We start from the raw sequence: 26775 nt of genomic DNA on the forward strand, positions 1-26775 counted from the left end.
TAACACATCCTAGATCTGAATGAAATATTCTTATTAAATACTTTGTTCTTTACATAGTTGAATGTGCTGACAACAAAATCACACAAAAATTATCAATGGAAATCAAATTTATTAACCCATGGAGGTCTGGATTTGGAGTCACACTCAAAATTAAAGTGGAAAAACACACTACAGGCTGATCCGACTTTGATGTAATGTCCTTAAAACAAGTCAAAATGAGGCTCAGTAGTGTGTGGGGCCTCAGCGTGCCTGTATGACCTCCCTACAATGCCTGGGCATGCTCCTGATGAGGTGGCGGATTGTCTCTTGAGGGATCTCCTCCCAGACTTGGACTAAAGCATCCTCTAACTCCTGGACAGTCTGTGGTGTGTTGGTGGATGGAGCGAGACATGATGTCCCAGATGTGCTCAATTGGATTCAGGTCTGGGGAACGGGCGTCCATAGCATCAATGCCTTCGTCTTGCAGGAACTGCTGACACACTCCAGCCACATGAGGTCTAGCAGTGTCTTGCATTAGGAGGAACCCAGGGCCAACCGCACCAGCATATGGTCTCACAAGGGGTCTGAGGATCCCATCTCGGTACCTAATGGCAGTCAGGCTAACTCTGGTGAGCACATGGAGGGCTGTGCGGCCCCCCAAAGAAATGCCACCCCACACCATTACTGACCCACTGCCAAACCGGTCATGCTGGAGGATGTTGCAGGCAGCAGAACGTTCTCCTTGGCGTCTCCAGACTCTGTCACGTCTGTCACTTGTGCTCAGTGAGAACCTGCTTTCATCTGTGAAGAGCACAGGGCGCCAGTGGCGAATTTGCCAATCTTGGTGTTCTCTGGCAAATGCCAAACGTCCTGCACGGTGTTGGGCTGTAAGCACAACCCCCACCTGTGGACGTTGGGCCCTCATACCACCCTCATGGAGTCTGTTTCTGATCGTTTGAGTAGACACATGTACATTTGTGGCTTGCTGGAGGTCATTTTGCAGGGCTCTGGCAGTGCTCTTCCTGTTCCTCCTTGCACTAAGGCGGAGGTAGCGGTCCTGCTGCTGGGTTGTTGCCCTCCTATGGCCTCCTCCACGTCTCCTGATGTACTGGCCTGTCTCCTGGTAGCTCCTCCATGCTCTGGACACTACGCTGACAGACACAGCAAACCTTCTTGCCACAGCTCGCATTGATGTGCCATCCTGGATGAGCTGCACTACCTGAGCCACTTGTGTGGGTTGTAGACTCCGTCTCATGCTACCACTAGAGTGAAAGCACCGCCAGCTTTCAAAAGTGACCAAAACATCAGCCAGAAAGCATAGGAGCTGAGAAGTGGTCTGTGGTCACTGTCACAACTGAGGGCTGGTGCTGACCAGGGGGAAGCCTCAGTTGTAGGGGCTGAGGTATATGTGTAACTGGGAGGCAGTACAGGGTTCTTAGACAAGCAGGGAACCTTTAGAACAAATGCCCGAAGGCGTGACCAAGACAACGAAGGAAAGTTCAAAGGTTTATTAAACACAGTTCAGAGGAATACGGATGACTTGGTACAGGTAACAGGAATCACAGTTCAGAGAAATACTTGGGATCGATGACGGAACACCGATGGTGACTTGGGATCGATGGCGGAGCACCGATGGAGACTTGGGATCGATGGCGGAGCACCGATGGAGACTTGGGATCGATGGCGGAACACCGATGGAGACTTGGGATCGATGGCGGAACACCGATGGAGACTTGGGATCGATGGCGGAACACCGATGGAGACTTGGGATCGATGGCGGAACACCGATGGAGACTTGGGATCGATGGCGGAACACCGATGAAGACTTGGGATCGATGGCGGAACACCGATGAAGACTTGGGATCGATGGCGGAACACCGATGAAGACTTGGGATCGATGGCGGAACACCGATGAAGACTTGGGATCGATGGCGGAACACCGATGGTGACTTGGGATCGATGGCGGAACACCGATGGTCACTGGAGATCGATGGTGGAACACCGATGGTTACTGGCAGGGCAGAGCACTGCTGGAAGCTGGTGTCGGTAACTGCCAGTCACAGGATGCAATGATGAGACACTGCAGAGTCAGGCTGTACTGCAGAGAAAGTCCATGGGAGTACTGCACACTGGGATCACTGAAGACAATTGAAGCACTGACCAACTTTCCAGCCCAGGAACAAGATATTTATACCAGCTGGGAAACAGGGATTGGCTGGCTGATTAAGCAGAGTCTAGAGTGCAGCTGCTGGGTAATTAGGTAGAAACCAGAGTGCAGCTGATAGGCTGAAAAGCAACATGTGATAAAAGCAAACATGGCTGCGCCCATGTTTGAATTTGGAGGGAAAGACTGTTTGTAACTTGCATGTGAAACTTAACCCTGATGCTGCCAGAATCACAGTAAGGAGATTAGAGACAATGAGATGCAGCATCCTGCACACAGACAGTGCAGATGGAATCCAGGCTTGGAACACTGGGACAGTCTCAGGAGACATTTGGAAGGTAAATACTGATAAGGAATTACCTGGATCGTGACAGCACCCCCTCCTTTAGGAGTGGCCCCAGGACACTTCTTATAAATTGTTTACCTGAACAAACGGAAGAATCTAGATTGAATCCTGATGAACTTGAACTGGCTGGAACCAGATGAGACTGTACTGGACCTATGGACGAGACCAGATTGAGTCCAGACAAACTTGAACCGGCTGAGACCGGCGGAGACTTTGGGCCGACGGATAGGACAGGATTGAGTTTGGAGACTGTAGAATCAGCTGGAACTGAAAGAGTCAGAATCCGGTTAGAACCGGAATGAGTGGTATCTGAGTGTTCAGTTAGACCATCCTGGACCTGGTCCATGCTGGATGCCAACAGGGTGGTGCTCTCTGAAGACGGCAAACAGGAGTTCATAACTGCATCTGTAGCACAAAAATTTCCATCTGGGAACTTGGCTCTGGATACTTCCCTTGGGGCTGAAACTTTGGTGACCCCTCCTGGGGTTGACGAATCAGACACCTCTCTCAGGGTTGTTTTCTCCAGCACCCCTCCTGGGGCTGACAGATCAGAAACTCCTTTTTGAGAAGACTCATATGCCCCTACTAGAGCTTGAACATTGGATACCCCTCCTGGGGTTGCAGAAACGAACGCCCCTTCTTGGGCTGTAGACACAGACGTCCCTTCTTGGGCTTTAGACACAGACGCCCCTTCTTGGGCTGTAGACACAGACGCCCTTCCTTGGGCTGAGGAAAGTTCGGACACTAGGATCTGGTACTGTACCAGATATTTACCGACTGTTTGTGTCCCCTGACGTAGCCGGAGGATATCAGAGGAGGCTGAGGTCACACGACCTGGTTCATCAAAGATGCACCGGAAGGTTGCCACGAAGACTGCATATGAAGAGAGCAGGGCATCAGACTTCTCCCATAGAGGTGATGCCCAATCGAGGGCGGAGCCACTGAGGAGGGAGCTTATGTAAGCAACCTTGGTGCGGTCAGTTGGGAAACTGCCATGTTGTGCCTCGAAATATATCTCACACTGATTTAGGAAACCCCGACAGGCTTTTGGGGAACCATCAAACTTGGCAGGTGTCGGTAAATGGAGACAAGGAGCAGGAATGGTGGGTGGGGATACCACCAAAGGTACTGCAGTCGGCACACTGGACGCCCCTGAACCACGGAGGGTTACTTGTATTCCATCCAGCCGAGAGGAGAGGTCCTGGAGACAGCGGATCACATGGCCCTGTGCAGTCTCCTGACGTTCAAGGCAGGCTGCAAGTTCTTGCATCGGCATGGTCGCTTGGACCTGGTCTCCGGCCGGATCCATGAGGTCAGTGCTTACTGTCACAACTGAGGGCTGGTGCTGACCAGGGGGAAGCCTCAGTTGTAGGGGCTGAGGTATATGTGTACCTGGGAGGCAGTACAGGGTTCTTAGACAAGCAGGGAACCTTTAGAACAAATGCCCGAAGGCGTGACCAAGACAACGAAGGAAAGTTCAAAGGTTTATTAAACACAGTTCAGAGGAATACGGATGACTTGGTACAGGTAACAGGAATCACAGTTCAGAGAAATACTTGGGATCGATGACGGAACACTGATGGTGACTTGGGATCGATGGCGGAGCACCAATGGAGACTTGGGATCGATGGCGGAGCACCGATGGAGACTTGGGATCGATGGCGGAGCACCGATGGAGACTTGGGATCGATGGCGGAACACCGATGGAGACTTGGGATCGATGGCGGAACACCGATGGAGACTTGGGATCGATGGCGGAACACCGATGGAGACTTGGGATCGATGGCGGAACACCGATGGAGACTTGGGATCGATGGCGGAACACCGATGGAGACTTGGGATCGATGGCGGAACACCGATGGAGACTTGGGATCGATGGCGGAACACCGATGAAGACTTGGGATCGATGGCGGAACACCGATGAAGACTTGGGATCGATGGCGGAACACCGATGAAGACTTGGGATCGATGGCGGAACACCGATGGTGACTTGGGATCGATGGCGGAACACCGATGGTGACTTGGGATCGATGGCGGAACACCGATGGTCACTGCAGATCGATGGTGGAACACCGATGGTTACTGGCAGGGCAGAGCACTGCTGGAAGCTGGTGTCGGTAACTGCCAGTCACAGGATGCAATGATGAGACACTGCAGAGTCAGGCTGTACTGCAGAGAAAGTCCATAGGAGGACTGCACACTGGGATCACTGAAGACAATTGAAGCACTGACCAACTTTCCAGCCCAGGAACAAGATATTTATACCAGCTGGGAAACAGGGATTGGCTGGCTGATTAAGCAGAGTCTAGAGTGCAGCTGCTGGGTAATTAGGTAGAAACCAGAGTGCAGCTGATAGGCTGAAAAGCAACATGTGATGAAAGCAAACATGGCTGCGCCCATGTTTGAATTTGGAGTGAAAGACTGTTTGTAACTTGCATGTGAAACTTAACCCTGATGCTGCCAGAATCACAGTAAGGAGATTAGAGACAATGAGATGCAGCGTCCTGCACACAGACAGTGCAGATGGAATCCAGGCTTGGAACACTGGGACAGTCTCAGGAGACATTTGGAAGGTAAATACTGATAAGGAATTACCTGGATCGTGACAGTCACCACCTGCAGAACAACTCCTTTATTGGGGGTGTCTTGCTAATTGCCTATAATTTCCACCTGTTGTCTATTCCATTTGCACAACAGCATGTGAAATTGATTGTCAATCAGTGTTGCTTCCTAAGTGGACAGTTTGATTTCACAGAAGTGTGATTGACTTGGAGTAACATTGTGTTGTTTAAGTGTTCCCTCTATTTTTTTGAGCAGTGTATTACTTGTTCTGTCAATTTAATTGCAGCTCTATTCTGTCTGCTTAATTGCTGTAGCAGTACACCTGTTGGGAGATGCCTTACTCCAGCATGTGGTTTCTTAAAGTCAGGAGCCTAGTGGATGTGCAGCAACACATTTGCACTGAGTTAGTAAGTAAAGGGAGCTTGTCTGCACTGAACCTTGTCATTGGTTAGTACTCCCATTATATAACCATTCAGCACCTTACTCCCTGCTGGTTATAGATCCTGTTTGCCACGGAAGCATTTGGCTGTCTGTTTTATGTTCTTGTCCTGTAAGATCCTGTGCTAAAGTGTCCTTGCCAGACCCAGTCCTGTCTGGTTCCTGTCTGTCTTGGCTTTAGCTGCAGTGGGGATTTCTCCACACCATACTTGTTCTTTCTCTTGTCTGTATCTTGGTCTTTCTGTTAGCCAGTTTAATTTCATTTACATACAGCTGTTTTACACATACCGCCACCTGTGTCTCTATTTCCACAGTTCCATTCCACTACAGTCTCTCTCTGGCCTGTTTATCTGTGTACATTGTCATAGTCCTATTACTCTGTTCTCTGAACAATTCCTTGTCTCAGTCTTCTCTGCTCCCTTGTGTTGGTACTGCGGTTGCCAGGAGTAACTTCCACTGGCCTGGAGCATTCTCTGTTGTTTGTAGGTCTGTTCTGCTTTCCTAGTCTGTATTCTATTGTCATGCATTTCTGTTGTTGCCAGTAGCAACCACTGCTAGTTCAGAGCATTCCTTATCATTTATTTACCAGTTGATATGTGTCTTATCCAGTCTTGATCCCACTGTATGTTATACTTCTGCTATTTTTCAGTACCTGCCAGTCCAGTCTTGTCTTATCCAGTCCTGATCCCACTGTGTGTGTTATTCTCCTGCTATTTACCAGTACCTGCCAGTCCAGTCTTGTCTTATCCAGTCCTGATCCCACTGTGTGTTATACTCCTGCTATTTACCAGTACCTGCCAGTCCAGTCTTGTCTTATCCAGTCCTGATCCCACTGTGTGTTATACTCCTGTTTACCAGTACTTGCCAGTCCAGTTTTGTCCAGTCCTTGTCTAGTGTGTGCCTATCTGTCCAGCTTTAACCCACTCTGAGCCAGGTGGGTGTCTACTCCAGCATATTCCTTGCACTTGCCCAGCCTCCAATAGTTTCCTTGTCCACATTAAGACCTGGGGGCATCTGGGTACTGGGTGGACTTAATCCACCTATGAAAGGTAGCTGCTAAAGGTGAAGCTTTTAGTATGCAGGAGACTTGAGGATTGCTGGGCTTGCATAACCCTCCATCCAGAAACATGCCCCAGATCATAATACTAGAAAAAAAGGGAGAGCTAGAGGGTTGGATTCAGTAGTTGGAGGATTAACCTGAGTCACAAAATTGAGTATACAACTATAAATGCAATAATCCCTAAAATTGGGGGTGGTGAGGCTTGGCGATGAGCCAACATTTCCCACCCAGAGCAAGTATGCTCCATTGCATCTGAAAAATTTGTGGCCATTATTGGTAACCAAAGTAAACATCAATATTAAAAAGATAGTAGTGTTAAGTAAGGTGAATTACTAAAACAATTCAGAACACAATGTGTAAAGAAACTTAGTAAATACATACCAGGGAAACTTGATATCAATCTGTGGTTCATAACATAACGTACAACCTATGACAGGAAATAACAGAAGACAATCAAATACGTCTGTATAGAGAATGCTTTAGGACAGAGAGTCCTGACCGTGAGTTTCTTGGCGGTAGAGACCAAAGGAAAAGTTAAGATTCAGTTTGTGGAGAAGATCCTTTCTTTCATCTGGGGTCCTCATGTTATAGGGTTTACCCTTAATTTCCACTTGAAGGTGGAACGGAAATCCCCATTTATATTTATATCCACTTTCTCTCAGCAGTGAGGTCACCGAGCGCAGGTCCCTGTGCTTCGCTATAGTTGAAGGGGCTAGATCCTAAAAGATTTGGAGCTTCGATCCTTCAAGTAGAGGATCCTGAACCTGCGGCCCTCTGGCTTTCGGCGACAGGTGAATCCGCTGGTGCATATGAAGATGAAATCCCGACCATTTGTCCAGGAGATCCAATTGGAAGGGCCGTGCATGAAATCTTCCATGCTGTAGAGCCTCGTAGGAGGCAACCATCTTCCCCAGTAGGTGAATGCACTGATGAACCGATACCCGGGCAGGTTTCAGGACCTCCCGGACCATTGATTGTATCAGGTTCTTGATCTTGAAGGAAAGCAATTTAATAATTACATCCCCGGGAGGCTCAGTGTCCTTTGGTCTGCGTCGTAAGGCACTATGGACCCTCTCAATTTGAAAAGTAGAGGTATCCTCTGACTGGAGAAGATGAGTGAACAATTGAAGGAGGTACGGCTCTAGATCACTGGGGGCTACTGTTCCCAGAACGTTGCATACACAATGATTGTTATGCCCCTCCCGATTTTCCAAATCTTCGTTTTTGTCCCTTATGACATCCAATTCGGTATAGAAATAGTTCATGTCGTTGCCGATATGTTCTTGGACTTCCTGGACCTTTTCTACTCGAGTTTCAATCAAAGTGGTACGGGATGAAAGTTCTGTCATGTCTGCTTTGAGTTTTCCTACAGCTTTTTTGTAGCACAGTGGTAAGAGTCCTTAAGGTCTGTAATAAGAGCCTGAAGGTTCTGAATATCTCCCCTAGTAGCGGGTGACAATGATTGATCCATCTCAGGTGGCTGAGAAGGGCTATTAGGAGATGGAGTTGAGCTGCTTTTCTTGGCGAAGGAAGTGGTAAGATTTCCTGAGGCCCCTTTTTCTTAGCTTTCGGCACAATACGGCTCATAATACCACAAGATATTTTCTGTATTTAGTAGTTATAGGTGGTAGAAGATTATTACCAGAATTCCCACTGATAGAAATGTAAGCTCTGGGTTGGTAAATAAGGTGTTCAGGGCAGCATTATTAGGTAACAGACAGTGCGGCATCGAGGGAGTTTCTAGAGTGGGCACACACTAATATTTTCAATTAACACAGATCGACAGCCGAATAAATGTCTCAAAGGGACTGGGAAGTCCAAAGTCCAGGCAGTTATAGTAATCCACTACACAGCGAATTTGCGGGACCGGAAAAGTTAAAGTCATAGGAGACAAGTCTGAGCCCATGAGTACCCCATTATTATCTTGTGACAGAAAGAAAGGGATGAGAGCTCTCCAGAGTCTGCTCTCACATGCAGGGAGTATCCTCTGTTTATCCAGTTGAGAGTTTTTACCTGTAGTCTCAGTAGATATTTAACACAGGCTGCTGTAGGGAGTGTAGATATTCCTTCCAGAGCTGCTGGAAAGATATGTGCATATAAGTGTGAGAAGGAGGTTATATAGCTCTGTATCCCTTCATGCCAAACTGAAACTGGGGACAAAGCAGCAGAGCTAAGATTAGGAAAGAGGGGAGATGGGAGCATCCCAAGTGTGTTGTTTCTTTGCCTGTGCTCACCTCATAAGAGTACAGCTTAAGGCAGAAGCAGGCTCCCCGGACTGCAGCCCCCCTGCACCCACCTTCCAGTGTTCAGCCACCTCTCCAACTGCTTTCCCCAAAATGGCTGCCACCCTCTCACTCTAGCGAGAGGTCACCTTAACGGGCCGCTCACTAGTCCACGACGCGTTCGGCTGCGGCAGCGTCTTCTCGATGCAGTGCTGGGAGGAAGCCGGGCACTGCACCAGGGCATAGGGGGAGGTCACATAGCGGCCAGGAGAAGGTCCTCCGGTCCAGTCACCTATCCCTCAGGGACCCAGCAGGCTGTAGGCAACAGACATCCCCGACTTGGGTTTGGCAGCCAGGCCGCAACCTGCAGAGATGGAAAAACCCGTCTCGCGGCTCTGCGACCTAAACCTACTGATTCCGGGCACTTGGACAAGACGGGGATATGGCTTACAAGGGCACAGTCGGTGTAGTCGTGCAGATAAGTCCTTTTATACAGGGGACTCGGCAGGAGCTCCTCTGCTGCACGTCTGCCTTATTAGCCAGCCAAGCCACGCCCCCTAAGATGCACATTTGTCTTACTTTACCTTTAAGCCATGCTGGGTAAGCAGGGTCAACCTCTATTTGAGGTTGTTGTGATGTGATCGCAATTGAATTGCAATCGCATTGTGGGGCAGTGTGGCACATGCTGGGCGGCATTGCCCTGTGTTGGGTGGTTGCACATTTAGCTAAAATAGCTAAATTTGCAACCAACTCTGAATAACCCCCTATGTATAAAGTCTTTCAGTAGCATTATATCTTTCAGATCCACACATGGTACACACAGTGTGTTAGTAGAAAACCTTGACTCCATTCATGAATTTTAATAAAAAATAAATGTAATAGACCCATAGGTCTTATGATGGATCCGGTATAATATACCAGCTGACCTGATTCCGGCAGTGATTATCCCGATAGCGGCATCCCATCTGCCGGAATACCAGCAGCGAGGCCCCTTGCAGGTTAGCTGTGCTTGCCACAGGTTCTATTCCCACTCGGTTGGCGGCATGGACCCACCAACCGAGTGGGAATTGGGGGCGGCTGTCAGGATTCCGAACACTGGTCTCCTGAACACCGGGATCCCGACCGCTGGCATTTTGACTGTATCCCCTTATGATGGCTTGAGAGAATGTTAGTTTGTACAATGCTAATAGAAGTAGAAGGGGAATTCAGAATTGTGTGCATGCTGCATTAAAACATAACTTTTATTGTGTATTAATATAAAAAAATGTACAGGATGACTTGTGCCAGTTACAAAACTATTATTGTACTTGTAACCTAGTTGTGTTTATAAATGTATTTAGTGTATGTATCTTGATGTAAATCTGGTGCATATTCTTCTGATGCAGAGTTGGGTGCATCGTAAGATGTGTACACCCAAGTATATGGCGTAAAGACTATTCTATATATACTATTTGTAGAACTTCCTTTTTGGGCATATATGACTCCAGCTCTGCATCTATCTATTTGTGAGATATCAGGCACTCTATTGTTATAGTCTACTTTAAAAAGCTAGTGTTACTCATAGATGAATTGAAATCAGTACTTAAAAACACTAGTTTAACTATCTTCATAGAAATGGTTTAGCTCATATTTTACTTTATTTAACAGCAAATCTATTTGTCTTCCAGGTGCTTCTGGTGGATGGTAATGGAATCCTGCATCATAGGGGTAACTCATTAATCTACATGGATACTATTAGTCTAAAACTTGCATGTTTGGTACATTTCACCCAAGTGTGAGCACCTGTTGTGTTTTCTCTCAGTGATGTCATTGTGTGTGAGCACCTGTTGTGTTTTCTCTCAGTGATGTCATTGTGTAAGAGAGTTTTTGAAATTGGCGGGACTAGAGCCAACCTATCATAATTAAAAGCATTAGACCAGTGGTTACCAATCTAGGTGTCAAAGTATGGTGATCCAGGACCAAATCAAATTAATTATGGTAAATGATAGGCATAACCAATGCTGGTGGTTGCCAGTCCAAGATATGTGGACAAACACCAGCACAACCCTCTCCACACCACATAACTGAACATACGGATGACAGGGAAGCACAATTAATAATTTTTGCTGAATTTATCTACCCTAATCTTTTGGCCTTGGGACAAATTCTAATACTGTAGTCTAGGGCATCAGGATTCAAGAAGGTTTGGGAACTATTGCATTAGACCAGTGATGGGGAACCTTTGGCACTCCAGCTGTTGTTGAACTACACATCCCAGCATGCCCTGCTACAGGTTTAGCATAGCCAAATAGAAAAACCGTAGCAGGGCATGGTGGGATGTGTAGTTGAACAACAGCTGGAGTGCCAAAGGTTCCTCATCACTGCATTAGACTGTTCAAAGGTTGAGGCAAATTTATATAGCGTACACATATTCCGCAGTGCTTTACAGAGAATATTTGGCCATTCACATCAGTCCCTGCCCCAGTGGAGCTTACAGTCTATATTCCCTACCACAGGTACATATGTTCACGCTAGGGTTCTTTTTTATTTTTATTTTTTGGAAGCCAATTTACCTATATTTTTGGATTGTAGGAAGAAACCGGAGTACCCGTAGGAAACCCACACCAGAACTGTGTGGAATATACATATTTCACACAGTTAGGGTATAGTGGGAATCAAACCCATGACCTCAGTGCTGTTATGCAGTAATGCTAACCATTACATCATCCGTGCTGCCCAATTATCAGAATATGTGCAAGGTTAGGCTGACATGGTTGCAAATTTGTGTTTTTTTTCTATGTGTTTGCTTACAAAAATACAGAAATATTGTATGAGCCTGTACATATTTAACCACCTTTATTTTGTATTTTTTACATTGTAGCTGCTAGAGCAGATTCTGTTTTCATATATTTACTCTTCAGTGGTTCTGTGATTTCATAAAAGTCAGCACATACACATAAGCTCTGTGGAGAACTACAGTATATTAAACAGCTCCTTGCACTTTCATTACTGTTCTCTCTCCCTGCCAAAAACCAAATGAATATTAATTATCCACTCAGTCATTCTACATTCAATTCATCTGTTCTTAAAATACCTTATCAACCAGTTTGCATTAATGGGCTGGGACAGGGCTATAATCCATTGTGCATATCTTTTTTTCTCTGTGCCATAACGCAGTGGTTCTCAAACGTGGTCCTCAAGTACCCCCAACAGTTCATGTTTTCCAGGTCTCCTCACAGGATTGCAAGTCAAATAATTTGCTCCACCTGTGGGTCTTATTAAATGTGTCAGTGAGTAATGAATACACCTGTGCACCAGCTGGGTGACCTGGAAAACATAAACCAATGCCCTAAAGTTGCAGTGCCTATTAATTCTTATTTTTCCATAATTCTCTCAGGGACACTGGGTACATTGGTACAGGGGGCTCAGCAGGGGTTTGGGCACTTTTAGATTCTGACACGAGCCTGAAACTTCTTACCCTTTTTTGCATGGTTAGGAGGTGTAAAAGGGCAACTTTACTAAAATTCAGTTTTGGGAGATTTGTTGTTCTTCTGCAATATCACATCAATTTTGCAAATTGAATATTTACTAAAGGTAATACAGTCAGGAAATCACATGTCAAACAAGACTTTAGATGGCATTAGACCATCGGACCAAACGTTGTATGGTTTACCACAATAGAAATCACTGCTTTACTAAGAACCCTAGAAAGCAGACAAAAATCACATCAGTGTAGAAGAATTAAATAGTATGGTTTACATAGACCACAGTAGGAATCACCTGTATGATCTGTGCAGGCTTTGTTACAGTTAAAAGTAAAGAAAGGGTTAAACTAAAAGGAAAATGTGTGGGTTCCCCCTCAAAAAAAGCAAGTCCCAGACCCCTGTGCCCGTTCTGGTGCTGGACACCTGGGTAATGACCGGGGTGTGGGTACCCCCTGGTTATCCCATAACCAACACTGAGCTTATGCTAAAGCAGGGAGACGCACAGCATGGGGTCCACCTGCCATAGCATAAAACCAGCCCCAAATTAGTCAGCCCAGCATGTAGGCACTTGTGAAACAACAAGCCCGACATTAAAGGTCTACTGACACCTGTAGTCCATCTGTGAAGAAAATATTAAAATAATGACAGGACGATGTACATTGAGAAAAATTGGCACACATCCAAGATTTTTTTTATACATCCAGTATGCACCAAGGTCTTTAAAGGTTCATGTCCCAGAAGAAACTGGTGCTTTCCCAGCAGTACAGACTTTTTTTTTTTTGCAAGGAGTGATCCTCTAGCCCCTTGGGATCTAAACGTAATCTTAACAGCCTTACAACACGCTCTTCTTGAACTCTTGGAATCAGTGAACTCGAAATTTCTTTGGAAGAGAACTCTCTACAGGGTGGATATTTTCAGAACATAAGGCTCTATCTTGCAAATCATTATTATCATGAAGACAGAGCTGTTCTTAGAAGTAAACCCTTCTATCAGGCCAGAACTGTTGTTTACATTACAGTTAATTAAGATTTTACAATTCCAACCTTAGGCCATGGTAGATCTTTGGAAGTGAAAGGAACCTTGGGCTTGCTGGATGTTGTCAAGCCTATTGTTAATTCCTATGATGATTATAGAGGTCAGCAGATTACTTAATCAGGGATTGATATATTAACTTGTAGAAAGCAGTTGCCGAATAACATAGGGTCAAACAGCGATAGGTACAGTTTGCAATATCTTCAGTGGTAGTCGGGAGCATATAGGGTTAATTCTGCGAGTTGTGTTGTTGTGAGCCTAGGCACACACACACACACACACTGGTCAGCGGGATGTGTAAGATGCATAGCGGTAGTGACACAGTGGTATTTCGGGTCTCTGAATATAGTATACAGTCTCCGTTAGAAGGGACACATCCTTCACACTGGGATGCTGGTGGTAGTAGAAGAACGTGTGGAGAACCATGCATGCGTAGTAGCACACTTGCCAGGTCGGAGGTGGCTACTCTCGGTCCTGATGCCCAGACAGAAAGAGGAGATTGAGTATGCAGTGTGCTCTCTCCAACAAATGTTTTCGGACCCAAGACCTTCTAGTATACCCACTAGAAAGGTTGGCCTGAGCCTAGGTAGAATACTGCTGGGTGAATGACTTCAGTTGTTCATCATGCTTTCAGTGGAGGAAGGAATTTTGTTTCTGAAAATGTGAGAACTCATTGACCCGATTGGATAATGCTTCAGCTGATTCCCCTGGTCTTCTGTTTATGCATTAACAACATTTTACCGGTTCATTCTTTTTTCTTCAAAATACACTAGTTTTGGATGAAAAGTGTTGCACACAGCAAACGTCCCTCATAGGGGAAGTTTTGGGACAGTCCCATTATCCCCCATTTAGATGATGATGATGAAAACATGCTTTTATACTTACACAGTACTGTACATCAAATACTTTTCTCTGAGTCAATTGAGGGACTCTGCTAGCCCTCCCTTTACACTCTGGCTGTATCTTGTAAGGTTCAAGTTTTTTATTGATTTCATCTCATCCTGTCTTGTTTTTGGAAAAAAACAAAGTGCCCCTTTTTTTGTTCTGAAAAGTTATAAATAGAATTTAGGTTTTTGCTGTTATGGAAAATTGTAAGTGTAAAGAACAAGGTATAATGTGCATTTACAGCATATGAAATGAATGATATTGATATTCAAATGTGACATACCCAAATGTAACAAATTAGACCCAGCACAGAGGTGAAAAAAAGCCTCAGCAGTGAAAGGGTTCAAGTACCCAAACTTCTGCACTCTCTACCCATTATATCATTGCCTATTTTACAACCTTAACATATATGTATATAAATAAATATTAATGTTATCATTATCACATACATCATTCTATGTTACTTGACATGCATTTTCTATGTATTAATCTGCAGGTTTCGGAGTAGCATGTCACCTTGGGATCCTCACTGGCATTCCTACCGTTGGTGTTGCAAAGAACTTGCTCCAAGTGGATGGCCTAAGCAATGATGATGCACATAAAGAACAAGTAATTGCAGAGCAGATTTCTCTACATATTGGTCAAAATATGGAACAATGTTGTATTCCTTATCTAAAATGTATACAATTTCTTCTGATAATACACTGCAATTGTAACTTTACTTAAAGACGTAAGGTTTTGGAGCCAACCATTTATGTTACCATTTCAGAATCCTACCAAGGTTATTTTTGTTTAAATATAAACTACTCCAAAATCATATTTAAAATTGAATTTTACCTCCTGATCTTACCCCAATTTTGCCAGGTCCACATGAAGATTCCAATGGTCTAGCAGTGCTCTGTGTCATTATACTAATAGATACTACTTTTGTTGATGCTTTTCCTCCTATATGCTATCAGGATGTAGTGAGGATCCAGGCAGTCGGAATTCCGGTGGTCAGAATACCAATGCCGGCATACCGACCACCAGAATGCCGGCAGCACCGCCACAGCTACTCCCACTCCTGGGTGTCCACCACACCCATAGTGGCAACAGAACCTGTGGTGAGCGCAGCGAGCCACCAAGTCCGCAAGGGGCTTCATTGTGCTCACCCCCCTGCCAGCATTCTGGTGATCGGGATCCTGGCGTCGTGATTCTGACCGCCGGGATCCTGATTGCCAGTATCCAGTACCCAACCCATGCTATCTCCATGGAAAATATTATCACAGCCAGCATATGGCTAGGTTGTACTGTGAGCCTAATTCATGGTTTTTAGGCAAATGCAATTGCGATTTTCTAGGCTACAGAATTGTCGCCCAGAAATGAGGAGAGACGCACACCAGAACCATCGCAAACTCACCCGCAATTGTGTATACACCCCAAAAACGACCATGGCACTCCTGCATTTTTCCAACCACTCCCCGTAAACTCTCTGTTAACACCTCCAAACGGTCAGTTCCTTTCAATCACTTTTCCATGAAATCCACATTTTGAGCAAGATCGCTTCGGCACCATGGCGCATACGCATTGGTGCGCTCCATTGCCTGATAATCTCCCAGTACGTACAAACATATATTAGTCCCAGTGGTCGCAACAAGTTTTACTAGGCCATTACTTCAACTGGTTTTCTCCCTTACAGAAAGAAGTTCCTGTATATTAGATTGTGTTTTACAGCTCACAAATGGACTGGGTGTGTTATGTGAGTTCTGCGGGCTTGCCGGTGAAAGTGGTTGCATACACAGACGCTCGGCCGCTGACATAGGAGGCCATACATGGACAGTGAAAACTGCGCCTCCAAAGGACTGGTGCAAGTTTTATTGTGTAACTGATGGTGGCATCTAAGGGCACAGTAATCAGTATTGCTGTGTGTACAGACGCTGATAGTGGGTGCACAGAAAGGACTTTATAGAGGCATTTGCATAAAGTCTCAGATGGGCGAGCGCCAATAGATGCAGCTGCGGGTGCTTCTTCTTCCACCTTTGAAGCGGTCCCTAAGACCTCCACAGTAGTGATGTGAGGATCCTGTAGCAACTAACAACATATTCTGGTGCATTATACTTCTATAGGCCAGGCTGATACTGGTAGTTCTATCCTGTAGGCTGTGCGAAGCCAGTTGGCTGTGCATTTATTCTCGAAGTGTGCATTTTTATCAAAGTGTGATAAAATTGACGCATAACAGCAGCGTTCCATCAGCATTCAATCGAAGTGAAAAAGAATGAAAACAGAAGCACACCAATCTAACAAAACATAGAAAACTGAAGAACTAATAACAAATGTGAGTCACTTACTCCTCATATCACTCACCTCCTGATTGCTGCATCTGATTAAATAGCACGGAGCTACCTGACTTGGACATTTCAAAAACCATCCACCAACAAATGCTTGTATCTGTATTTTTGGAATTAGTTTTTTATGCACAGCTGCACCAATGCAATTTTACCTACAAACACTTAAAAAACCTTACAGAATTACCATTGCTTTTTAACCCTCTCGCAATCCTCTCATTTCTTACAGTCCAAATACATTTCTGCACCCACTTTATCTACCCTTTTGATTTACTTCAAACTAAAGCTACACCCATTGAGCATACACTGCTTTTCTCACCTGCAATTTTTCTGCTCTGATTCCCTTACAGCTTCCACTCCTACTTCCAGTTTCCACCAACCTATTTACCTACTTAACACTATGTCAAGGTTTTCTTATACTCCCCACATCACTCAGTGTCTACCTAATCATGTATCTTGCTCCCTTTATCCTCCCCCCCCCCCCCCCCCCAGTTTTCTACACCTCCTCTGTCTCCCCTCCATTCCTCTGTTTCCTTTCCCCTCCTTTCCTGTTACCCCACTTTCACTCACCTCTGCCCCATGGTCCTCCTACCCCACAACTCAGCCCTGCTCCCTCCCTCTCTTCCCTGTCACCACCCCCATCCACATTACACTGAACTCCCTCCCTGCCCACCTCCTGCAGTTTCCCCTCCTAGCTCAGGCACCCAAACCATCACTACTCTCTCATCATCCCTGCCCTCAAAGTTAATTTCACCTCATCGCTACAGCAACCCTGATAATCTCATTCACATCTCTCCCACAAACTCATACCCTCTATCCTGTGCCCACTGGAATGCCAAATCTATTTGTAACAAACTGGTCCCCACTCATGACCTTTTCATTTCCAACTCCCTGCACCTACTAGCCATTACTGAAACCTGGATTACTCCCTCTGACACTACTTCTCCTGCTGCTCTCTTTGCTGGGGGCCTCACATTCACACACACACACACACACACACACACACACACACACACACACACACACACACACACCGACCTGGGGGTCGTCATGGGTGTGGTGTTGGGGTCCTTTTACCTTCTAGTTACTCCTATCAACTTATACCACCAGAACAATCCGTTACATTCTCTACATTTGAGGTCCATACTATACGCCTCTTCCAACCAGTCCATCTTAGAGTAGCTGTCATTTACCGCCCCCCTGGCATTGCCTCCAAATTAATCGACAACTTTGCTTCCAGGCTTCCTCACTTCCTCTCTTCTGACATTCCCTCCATTATCCTAGGCGATTTCAACATCCCTATCAATATCCCCACACAATCCCCTGCCTCTAAACTCCTCACCTCTTCACTTGGTCTCTTCCAGTGGACCTCCTCACCCTCCCATGTGAATGGGAGCTCACTGGATCTGGTCTTCATTCACCATTGTGATATTTCTGACTTTACCAACTCCCCATTTCCCCAATCTGACCACCACCTGCTCTCCTTTACCCTATCTCTCTCTGCTTCCCCATCTGTACCTCCTAAGTCTACCATCACTAAATGTAACGTTGATGCTATTGACACCACATTCCTTTTCTCCCTGTTTGACCCACTCCTCTCTCCTATTCTCTCTCTCTCATACCCTGGACAAGCCACTTCCATATACAATGCATCCCTTACTTTCTGCTCTTGACTCTGTTGCTCCACCAACCACTATTCGCCCTCGCAACACCTCAACCTTGGCACACCAAATGCACCAGATAGCTGCAAAAATGCTTACGGATTGCCGAGTGACACTGGAGGAAATCACACTTTAAGGCAGACTTCCTCCATTTCAAACTTATGCTCTCATCCTTCAGTGCTGCCCTTTCTCTTGCTCAGTCATACCTCAAGAACCTAATCTCCTCCCAGTCTTCCAACCCCCGGCGCCTCTTTGCCACTCGCAGCTCACTCCTCTGCCCACCTCCACCTCGTCTCCCTTCCTCACTTTGCTCTTGACTTTGCCACTTCACATCCAAAATTGACTCGTACATCAGGAAATCACATCACACCAGACCATCAGCAACCAGCCTCCTCCCATCCTTTACCACCCCTCCCCATCCCTCTCACCAACTCTGACATCTTTCTCCCATGCATCATGGCCCTCATTCAGTCCTGTCCCCTCCCCACCTCCCCACTTGACCCTATCCCCTCCCTCCTCCTAAACTACCTCTCTCCTTCAGCCTGTTCTCATCTTTCCCACCTTCTCAATCTCTCCCTCTCATCAGGCACTGTCCCCTCTGCCTTCAAGCAGGCACTCATCTCTCCTATTCTTAAAAAACCTACCCGTGATCCAAACACTCTCCAACTACCGACCCATCTCTTTTCTCCCTTTTGCCTCCAGACTCCTTGAGCGTATTGTCTACAACCACCTTACTTCCTTTCTTTCCTCACACTCACTGCTTGACCCATTCCAGTCTGGCTTCCATCCTCTCCACTCCACTGAAACTGCCCTTACAAAAGTATGCAATGACCTCCATGCTGCTAAATCTAAGGGACACTACTCTCTACTTATTCTTCTTGATCTCTCTGCTGCTTTTGATACTGTGGACCACCCTCTTCTACTGCAAATCCTTCACTCCATTGGTCTGTGTGATACTGCCCTATCTTGGCTGTCTTCCTACCTCTCTGACTGTTCATTCTCTGTCTTCTCTCCTGACTCCACCTCCCCCTCACTTTAACTAACTGTAGGTGTACCCCAAGGTTCTGTCCTTGGTCCTCTTCTTTTCTCTCTCTATACATCCTCACTAGGTAAGCTCATTAGTTCTTTTGGTTTCCAATATCATCTCTATGCTGATGACACTCAAATCTATCTTTCCTCTCCAGACCTCTCCCCTGCTCTCCTCACTCGTATCTCCAACTGTCTCTCTCCTATCTCTGTTTGGATGTCCCAGCGCTTTCTTAAACTTAACATGTCTAAGACTGAGCTGATCATCTTCCCTCCTTCCTGCATAACCTCACCTCCTACAATCTCATTATCTATTGATGGCACTACTATCTCCTCTAGCTCCCAAGTGTGCTGTCTTTGCGTAATCCTTGACTCCTCCCTCTCCTTCAAACCACACATTCAGCACCTCCTGCAAACCTGCCGTTTTCATATAAAAAATATTTCCAGGATCAGACCCTTTCTGACCCAGGATGCTACTAAGATTCTTATCCACTCACTGGTCATCTCCAGACTGGACTACTGTAATCTCCTCCTGACTGGCATTCCTGACAAATACCTCTCTCCACTCCATTCTATCCTCAATGCTGCTGCCAGGCTAATTTTCCTCACCAAACACACTACGTCCACCTCTCCTCTCTTACAAGACCTTCACTGGCCCCCCCTTCCCTTTCAGAATCCATTTCAAGCTTCTCACACTCACTTACAAAGCCCTGACCCATTCCTCTCTCATCTACATCTCTGACCTTATCTCCCTTTACACTCCCACACGTCCTCTTCGCTCTGCTAATGCACCCTGACTCTCCTGCCTACGGATTACTTCCTCCCACTCCTACCTCCAAGATTTTTCACGTGTTGCTCCATTTCTCAGGAATTCCTTATCTCTCCCCCTCAGACTCTCAACCTCTCTAAACAACCTCAAACAGGCTCTCAAGACCCACTTCTTCACCAAACCCAGCCAAATCTCATCCTAGCCCTCTTTTCCAGGCTCTCTATGTACCCCGTCTGTATCACTCCTGTCTGTCTACCCCTCCCCTTTAGAATGTAAGCTCTCACGTGTAGGGCCCTCTTCCCTCATGTGCTCATCCTTTTTCTTACTTTAATAATCTTCAACTGCACCAAATCCAGTAGTCTCCAGTGTCATCTGCTGATTTAGCTATGTTTATTTACCCTGTACTTGTCCTATATTGTCGTCAACTGTAAGTTGCTGTTTTCCTGTTTTGATGATTTGTTTATGTACTCTGTTTGTTATGATCTGGAATGTTTTATTAAGATATTCATTTAACTACTACTACTACTACTACTACTACTACTACTACTACATGCTTATTATATTGTGCATTATACATAATATTTAATTATGTAGAAGATGAATGTCTTTCCTGACACTATAACATTGGTTCTCCAGGCAAGGCAGCTACAGAATGGAGGAGACTTATTTCATCTAAAAGGAGACTCAGGCAATATTTTAGGAGCAGTAAGTATACTAGAAGTTTGCTTTTCTATAACTAGACCTACCCAAGCTTCCATTTTCCCCCATCAGGAAGGTATGCATTTTAATCAGACATGTTGGTAAATCTTTGGGGACATTAGTGTATTGGCCATGGACACTATGGGGAGTATTCAATGCTTGTCGGAAACTGCCATCTTGCCGGAAAGACTGCCGTTTATGACTTTTTTAGGTTGGAAGGTGTTCCGACCTATTCAGTCCTCCCTCTGTTTTTCTGACTTTGTCGGAAAACACGTGGACCGGCAGATTAGCCGCGGATCCACGTGTTTTGTCAGATTCCGTGGCCAAATCCGACAGGTTTTGGCCCCGTTTTCGACAGTGTCAATCCGACTTTAATAAAAGTCGGATTGGCATTGTCGGGAACGGCCAAATCCTTTTGGATTTGGCCGCTCATTGATTACCCCCCATAGTCGATGTCGGATGCAATGGAACAAGTTTCTGTCACTGCACATGCATTTAAGTCGCAATGCGCATGTGACACGATTGTCTTGCAGTGGTGGTCCCACTGGTATTTTCCCACAACAGCTGCATACGAGAGACACAGCTGCTGACACAATTTGCAAATATCACTGAATCAGGCTCCTTGCACGGTGCTATGTGTACTTTGCTCCCGACTGCAATGCCTAAGTCCCTCTGTCATCCAACTACTGAATTACAGAATCTATGCAGTTTTCTCTGACGTCCTAGTGGATGCTGGGGACTCCGTAAGGACCATGGGGAATAGACGGGCTCCGCAGGAGACTGGGCACTCTATAAGAAAGATTTGGTACTATCTGGTGTGCACTGGCTCCTCCCTCTATGCCCCTCCTCCAGACCTCAGTTAGATTTCTGTGCCCGGCCCGAGCTGGTTGCACACTAGGAGCTCTCCTGAGCTTCTAGAAAGAAAGTTTAAATTAGGTTTTTTATTTTACAGTGAGACCTGCTGGCAACAGGCTCACTGCATCGAGGGACTAAGGGGAGAAGAAGCGAACCTACCTGCTTGCAGCTAGCTTGGGCTTCTTAGGCTACTGGACACCATTAGCTCCAGAGGGATCGACCGCAGGACCCGTCCTTGGTGTTCGTTCCCGGAGCCGCGCCGCCGTCCCCCTTACAGAGCCAGAAGCATGAAGATGGTCCGGAAAATCGGCGGCAGAAGACCTCGGTCTTCACCAAGGTAGCGCACAGCACTGCAGCTGTGCGCCATTGCTCCTCATACACACTTCACACTCCGGTCACTGAGGGTGCAGGGCGCTGGGGGGGGAGCGCCCTGAGCAGCAATAATATCACCTTGGCAAAATAACCACAATATATGGCCCCAGAGGCTATATATGTGGTAATTACCCCTGCCAGAATACAGAAAAAAGCGGGAGAAAAGTCAGCCGAAAAAAGGGCGGAGCCATTTCCCTCAGCACACTGGCGCCATTATTCCCTCACAGTTCCGCTGGAAGGAAGCTCCCTGACTCTCCCCTGCAGTCTACACTACAGAAAGGGTAAAAAAGAGATGGGGGCACTAAATTTGGGCGCAGTTTAATACAATAAGCAGCTATAAAGGGTCATAATTCAGTTAGTCCCTGCATTATTATAGCGCTCTGGTGTGTGCTGGCATACTCTCTCTCTGTCTCCCCAAAGGGCTTTTGTGGGGTCCGGTCTCCTTTAAGAGCATTCCCTGTGTGTGTGCGGTGTGTCGGTACGGCTGTGTCGACATGTTTGACGAGGAGACTTATGTGGAGGCGGAGCAGATGCCTATAAATGTGTTGTCACCCCCTGCGGGGCAGACACCTGAGTGGATGGACTTATGGAAGGAATTACGTGCAAGTGTCGACTCCTTACATAAAAAAAATTGACGACATGCCAAATGCGGGACAGCCGGCTTCTCAGCTCGTGCCTGCCCAGACGATTCAAAGGCCGCCAGGGGCCCTGAAACGACCACTACCTCAGATGGCAGACACAGATGTCGACTCGGATACTGATGCAAGTGTCGACGACGATGAGTCAAATTTAATGTCCACTAGGGCCATTTGTGGCATGATTGAGGCAATGAAAGAGGTATTACACCTTTCTGATATAAACCCAGGTACCTCAAAAAAGGGTATTATGTTTGGGGAGAAAAAACTACCAATAGTTTTTCCCCCATCTGAGGAATTGAATGATGTGTGTGAAGAAGCGTGGGCTTTCCCCGATAAAAAATTGGTGATTTCAAAAAAATTACTAATGGCGTTCCCTTTCTCGCCAGAGGATAGGTCACGTTGGGAAACTCCCCCTAGGGTGGATAAAGCGCTCACACGTTTGTCTAAAAAGGTGGCACTACCGTCTCCGGATACGGCCGCCCTAAAGGAACCTGCTGATAGAAAGCAGGAGGCTATCCTAAAATCTATATACACACACACTGGTGTTATACTGAGACCAGCTATTGCTTCAGCCTGGATGTGCAGTGCTGCTGGGGTGGTCTTCTGTTTGCCGGCGGTCGGGCTCCCGGCGCTCAGTATACCGGCGCCGGGAGCCCGACAGCCGGCATACCGACACTTATTTTCCCTCGTGGGGGTCCACGACCCCCATAGAGGGAGAATAAAATAGTGTGGCGCGCGTAGCGCGCCACTGTGCCCGTAGCGTGGTGAGCGCAGCGAGCCCGCAAGGGGCTCATTTGCGCTCGCCAAGCTGTCGGTAAGCCGGCGGTCGGGCTCCCGGCGCCGGGATGCTGGTCGCCGGGAGCCCGACCGCCGGCCAGCCGTAGTGAACCCGTGCTGCTGCTGCTTGGTCAGATTCCCTGTCGGAAAATATTGACACCCTAGACAGAGACACTATATTGCTAACCATAGAGCATATAAAAGACTCAGTCTTATACATGAGAGATGCACAGAGGGAGATCTGCCGGCTGGCATCTAGAATAAGTGCATTGTCCATTTCTGCTAGGAGAGGCTTATGGACTCGGCAGTGGACAGGAGATGCAGATTCTAAAAGGCACATGGAAGTTTTGCCTTATAAGGGTGAGGAGTTATTCGGGGACGGTCTCTCAGACCTTGTTTCCACAGCAACAGCTGGGAAGTCTGCATTTTTGCCCCATGTCCCCTCACAGCCTAAGAAAGCACCGTATTACCAAGTACAGTCCTTTCGACCCCAGAAAAACAGGCGGGGAAAAGGCGGGTCCTTTCTGTCTAGAGGCAGAGGAAGGGGGAAAAAGCTGCAACACACAGCAGGTTCCCAGGACCAAAAGTCCTCCCCCGCTTCTTCCAAATCCGCCGCATGACGGTGGGGCTCCACAGGCGGAGCCAGGTACGGTGGGGGGCCGCCTCAAGAATTTCAGCGATCAGTGGTATCTCAGGGGTACAAGCTGGAATTCGAGGTGCCTCCCCCCCGCCGTTTCCTCAAATCGGCCTTACCGACGACTCCCTCGGGCAGGGAGGCTGTGCTAGAGGCCATTCACAAGCTGTATTCCCAGCAGGTGATAGTCAAGGTACCCCTACTTCAACAAGGCCGGGGCTACTATTCCACACTGTTTGTGGTACCGAAACCAGACGGTTCGGTGAGACCCATTTTAAATTTGAAATCCTTGAACACTTACATAACAAAATTCAAGTTCAAGATGGAATCGCTCAGGGCGGTTATTGCAAGCCTGGACGAGGGGGATTACATGGTATCCCTGGACATCAAGGATGCTTACCTGCATGTCCCCATTTACCTTCCTCACCAGGAGTACCTCAGATTTGTGGTACAGGATTGCCATTACCAATTCCAGACACTACCGTTTGGACTGTCCACGGCACCGAGGGTGTTTACCAAAGTAATGGCAGAAATGATGATACTCCTTCGAAAAAAGGGAGTTTTAATTATCCCGTACTTGAACGATCTCCTTATAAAGGCGAGGTCCAGGGAGCAGTTACTGGTCGGAGTAGCACTATCTCGGGAAGTGCTACAACAGCATGGCTGGATTCTAAACATTCCAAAGTCACAACTGGTTCCTTCCACTCGCTTACTGTTCCTGGGGATGATTTTGGACACAGAACTGAAAAAAGTGTTTCTCCCGCAGGAGAAAGCCAAGGAGCTGTCATCTCTAGTCAGAGACCTCCTAAAACCGAAACGGGTATCGGTGCATCACTGCACACGAGTCCTGGGAAAAATGGTGGCTTCATACGAAGCAATTCCATTCGGCAGGTTCCATGCGAGGACCTTCCAGTGGGACCTCTTGGACAAGTGGTCGGGATCGCATCTTCAGATGCATCAACTGATAATCCTGTCTCCAAGGACCAGGGTGTCTTTACTGTGGTGGCTGCAGAGTGCTCATCTTCTAGAGGGCCGCAGATTCGGCATACAGGACTGGGTCCTGGTGACCACGGATGCCAGCCTTCGAGGCTGGGGAGCAGTCACACAGGGAAGAAACTTCCAAGGACTATGGTCAAGTCAGGAGACTTCCCTACACATAAATATTCTGGAACTGAGGGCCATTTACAATGCCCTAAGTCAGGCAAAACCCCTGCTTCAAAACCAGCCGGTACTGATCCAGTCAGACAACATCACGGCAATCGCCCATGTGAACCGACAGGGCGGCACAAGAAGCAGGATGGCGATGGCAGAAGCCACAAGGATTCTCCGATGGGCGGAAAATCACGTCTTAGCACTGTCAGCAGTGTTCATTCCGGGAGTGGACAACTGGGAAGCAGACTTCCTCAGCAGACACGACCTACACCCGGGAGAGTGGGGACTTCATCCAGAAGTCTTCCTACTGTTGGTAAACCGTTGGGAAAGGCCACAGGTGGACATGATGGCGTCCCGCCTCAACAAAAAGCTAAAGAGATATTGCGCCAGGTCAAGGGACCCTCAGGCGATAGCTGTGGACGCTCTAGTGACACCGTGGGTGTACCAGTCGGTTTATGTGTTCCCTCCTCTGCCTCTCATACCAAAGGTACTGAGAATAATAAGAAGGCGAGGAGTAAGAACGATACTCGTGGTTCCGGATTGGCCAAGAAGGGCTTGGTACCCAGAACTTCAAGAAATGATATCAGAGGACCCATGGCCTCTACCGCTCAGACAGGATCTGCTACAGCAGGGGCCCTGTCTGTTCCAAGACTTACCGCGGCTGCGTTTGACGGCATGGCGGTTGAATTCCGGATCCTAAAGGAAAAGGGCATTCTGGAGGAAGTCATTCCTACGCTGATAAAAGCCAGGAAAGAAGTAACCGCGAACCATTATCACCATATTTGGCGAAAATATGTTGCGTGGTGTGAGGCCAGGAAGGCCCCAACAGAGGCATTTCAGCTGGGTCGGTTTCTGCACTTCCTACAGTCGGGAGTGACTATGGGCCTAAAATTGGGCTCCATTAAGGTCCAGATTTCGGCTCTGTCGATTTTCTTCCAGAAAGAACTGGCTTCACTGCCTGAAGTTCAGACTTTTGTAAAGGGAGTGCTTCATATTCAGCCCCCTTTTGTGCCTCCCGTGGCACCTTGGGATCTCAATGTGGTGTTGAGTTTCCTAAAATCACATTGGTTTGAACCACTTAAAACTGTGGATCTGAAATATCTCACGTGGAAAGTGGTCATGTTATTGGCCTTGGCTTCGGCCAGGCGTGTGTCAGAATTGGCGGCTTTGTCTTGTAAAAGCCCTTATCTGATTTTCCATATGGATAGGGCAGAATTGAGGACTCGTCCCCAGTTTCTCCCTAAGGTGGTATCTGCTTTTCACTTGAACCAACCTATTGTGGTGCCTGCGGCTACTAGGGACTTGGAGGATTCCAAGTTACTGGATGTAGTCAGGGCCTTGAAACTTTATGTTTCCAGGACTGCTGGAGTCAGGAAGACTGACTCGCTTTTTGTCCTGTATGCACCCAACAAGATAGGTGCTCCTGCTTCTAAGCAGACTATGGCTCGCTGGATTTGTAGCACAATTCAGCTGGCGCATTCTGCGGCTGGATTGCCGCATCCTAAATCAGTGAAAGCCCATTCCACGAGGAAAGTGGGCTCATCTTGGGCGGCTGCCCGAGGCGTCTCGGCTTTACAACTTTGCCGAGCTGCAACTTGGTCAGGGGCAAACACGTTTGCTAAATTCTACAAATTTGATACCCTGGCTGAGGAGGACCTTGAGTTCTCTCATTCGGTGCTGCAGAGTCATCCGCACTCTCCCGCCCGTTTGGGAGCT

General features: G+C 47.1%; 1 protein-coding gene across 1 annotated transcript in view; it reads left to right on the forward strand.

Annotated features, from left to right (window-relative positions):
• Positions 1 to 26775, forward strand: part of ENDOV (endonuclease V) — a 283144-nt gene that overhangs the window by 119905 nt on the left and 136464 nt on the right. Inside the window, exons 4-6 of the mRNA XM_063963217.1 lie at positions 10439 to 10478; positions 14649 to 14761; positions 20569 to 20637. Of these exons, the coding sequence (XP_063819287.1) occupies positions 10439 to 10478; positions 14649 to 14761; positions 20569 to 20637 (222 nt within the window). The remainder of the gene's footprint in view (positions 1 to 10438; positions 10479 to 14648; positions 14762 to 20568; positions 20638 to 26775) is intronic.

This window comes from Pseudophryne corroboree, chromosome 3, assembly GCF_028390025.1.
Source record: "Pseudophryne corroboree isolate aPseCor3 chromosome 3, aPseCor3.hap2, whole genome shotgun sequence".
Taxonomy (NCBI): domain Eukaryota; kingdom Metazoa; phylum Chordata; class Amphibia; order Anura; family Myobatrachidae; genus Pseudophryne; species Pseudophryne corroboree.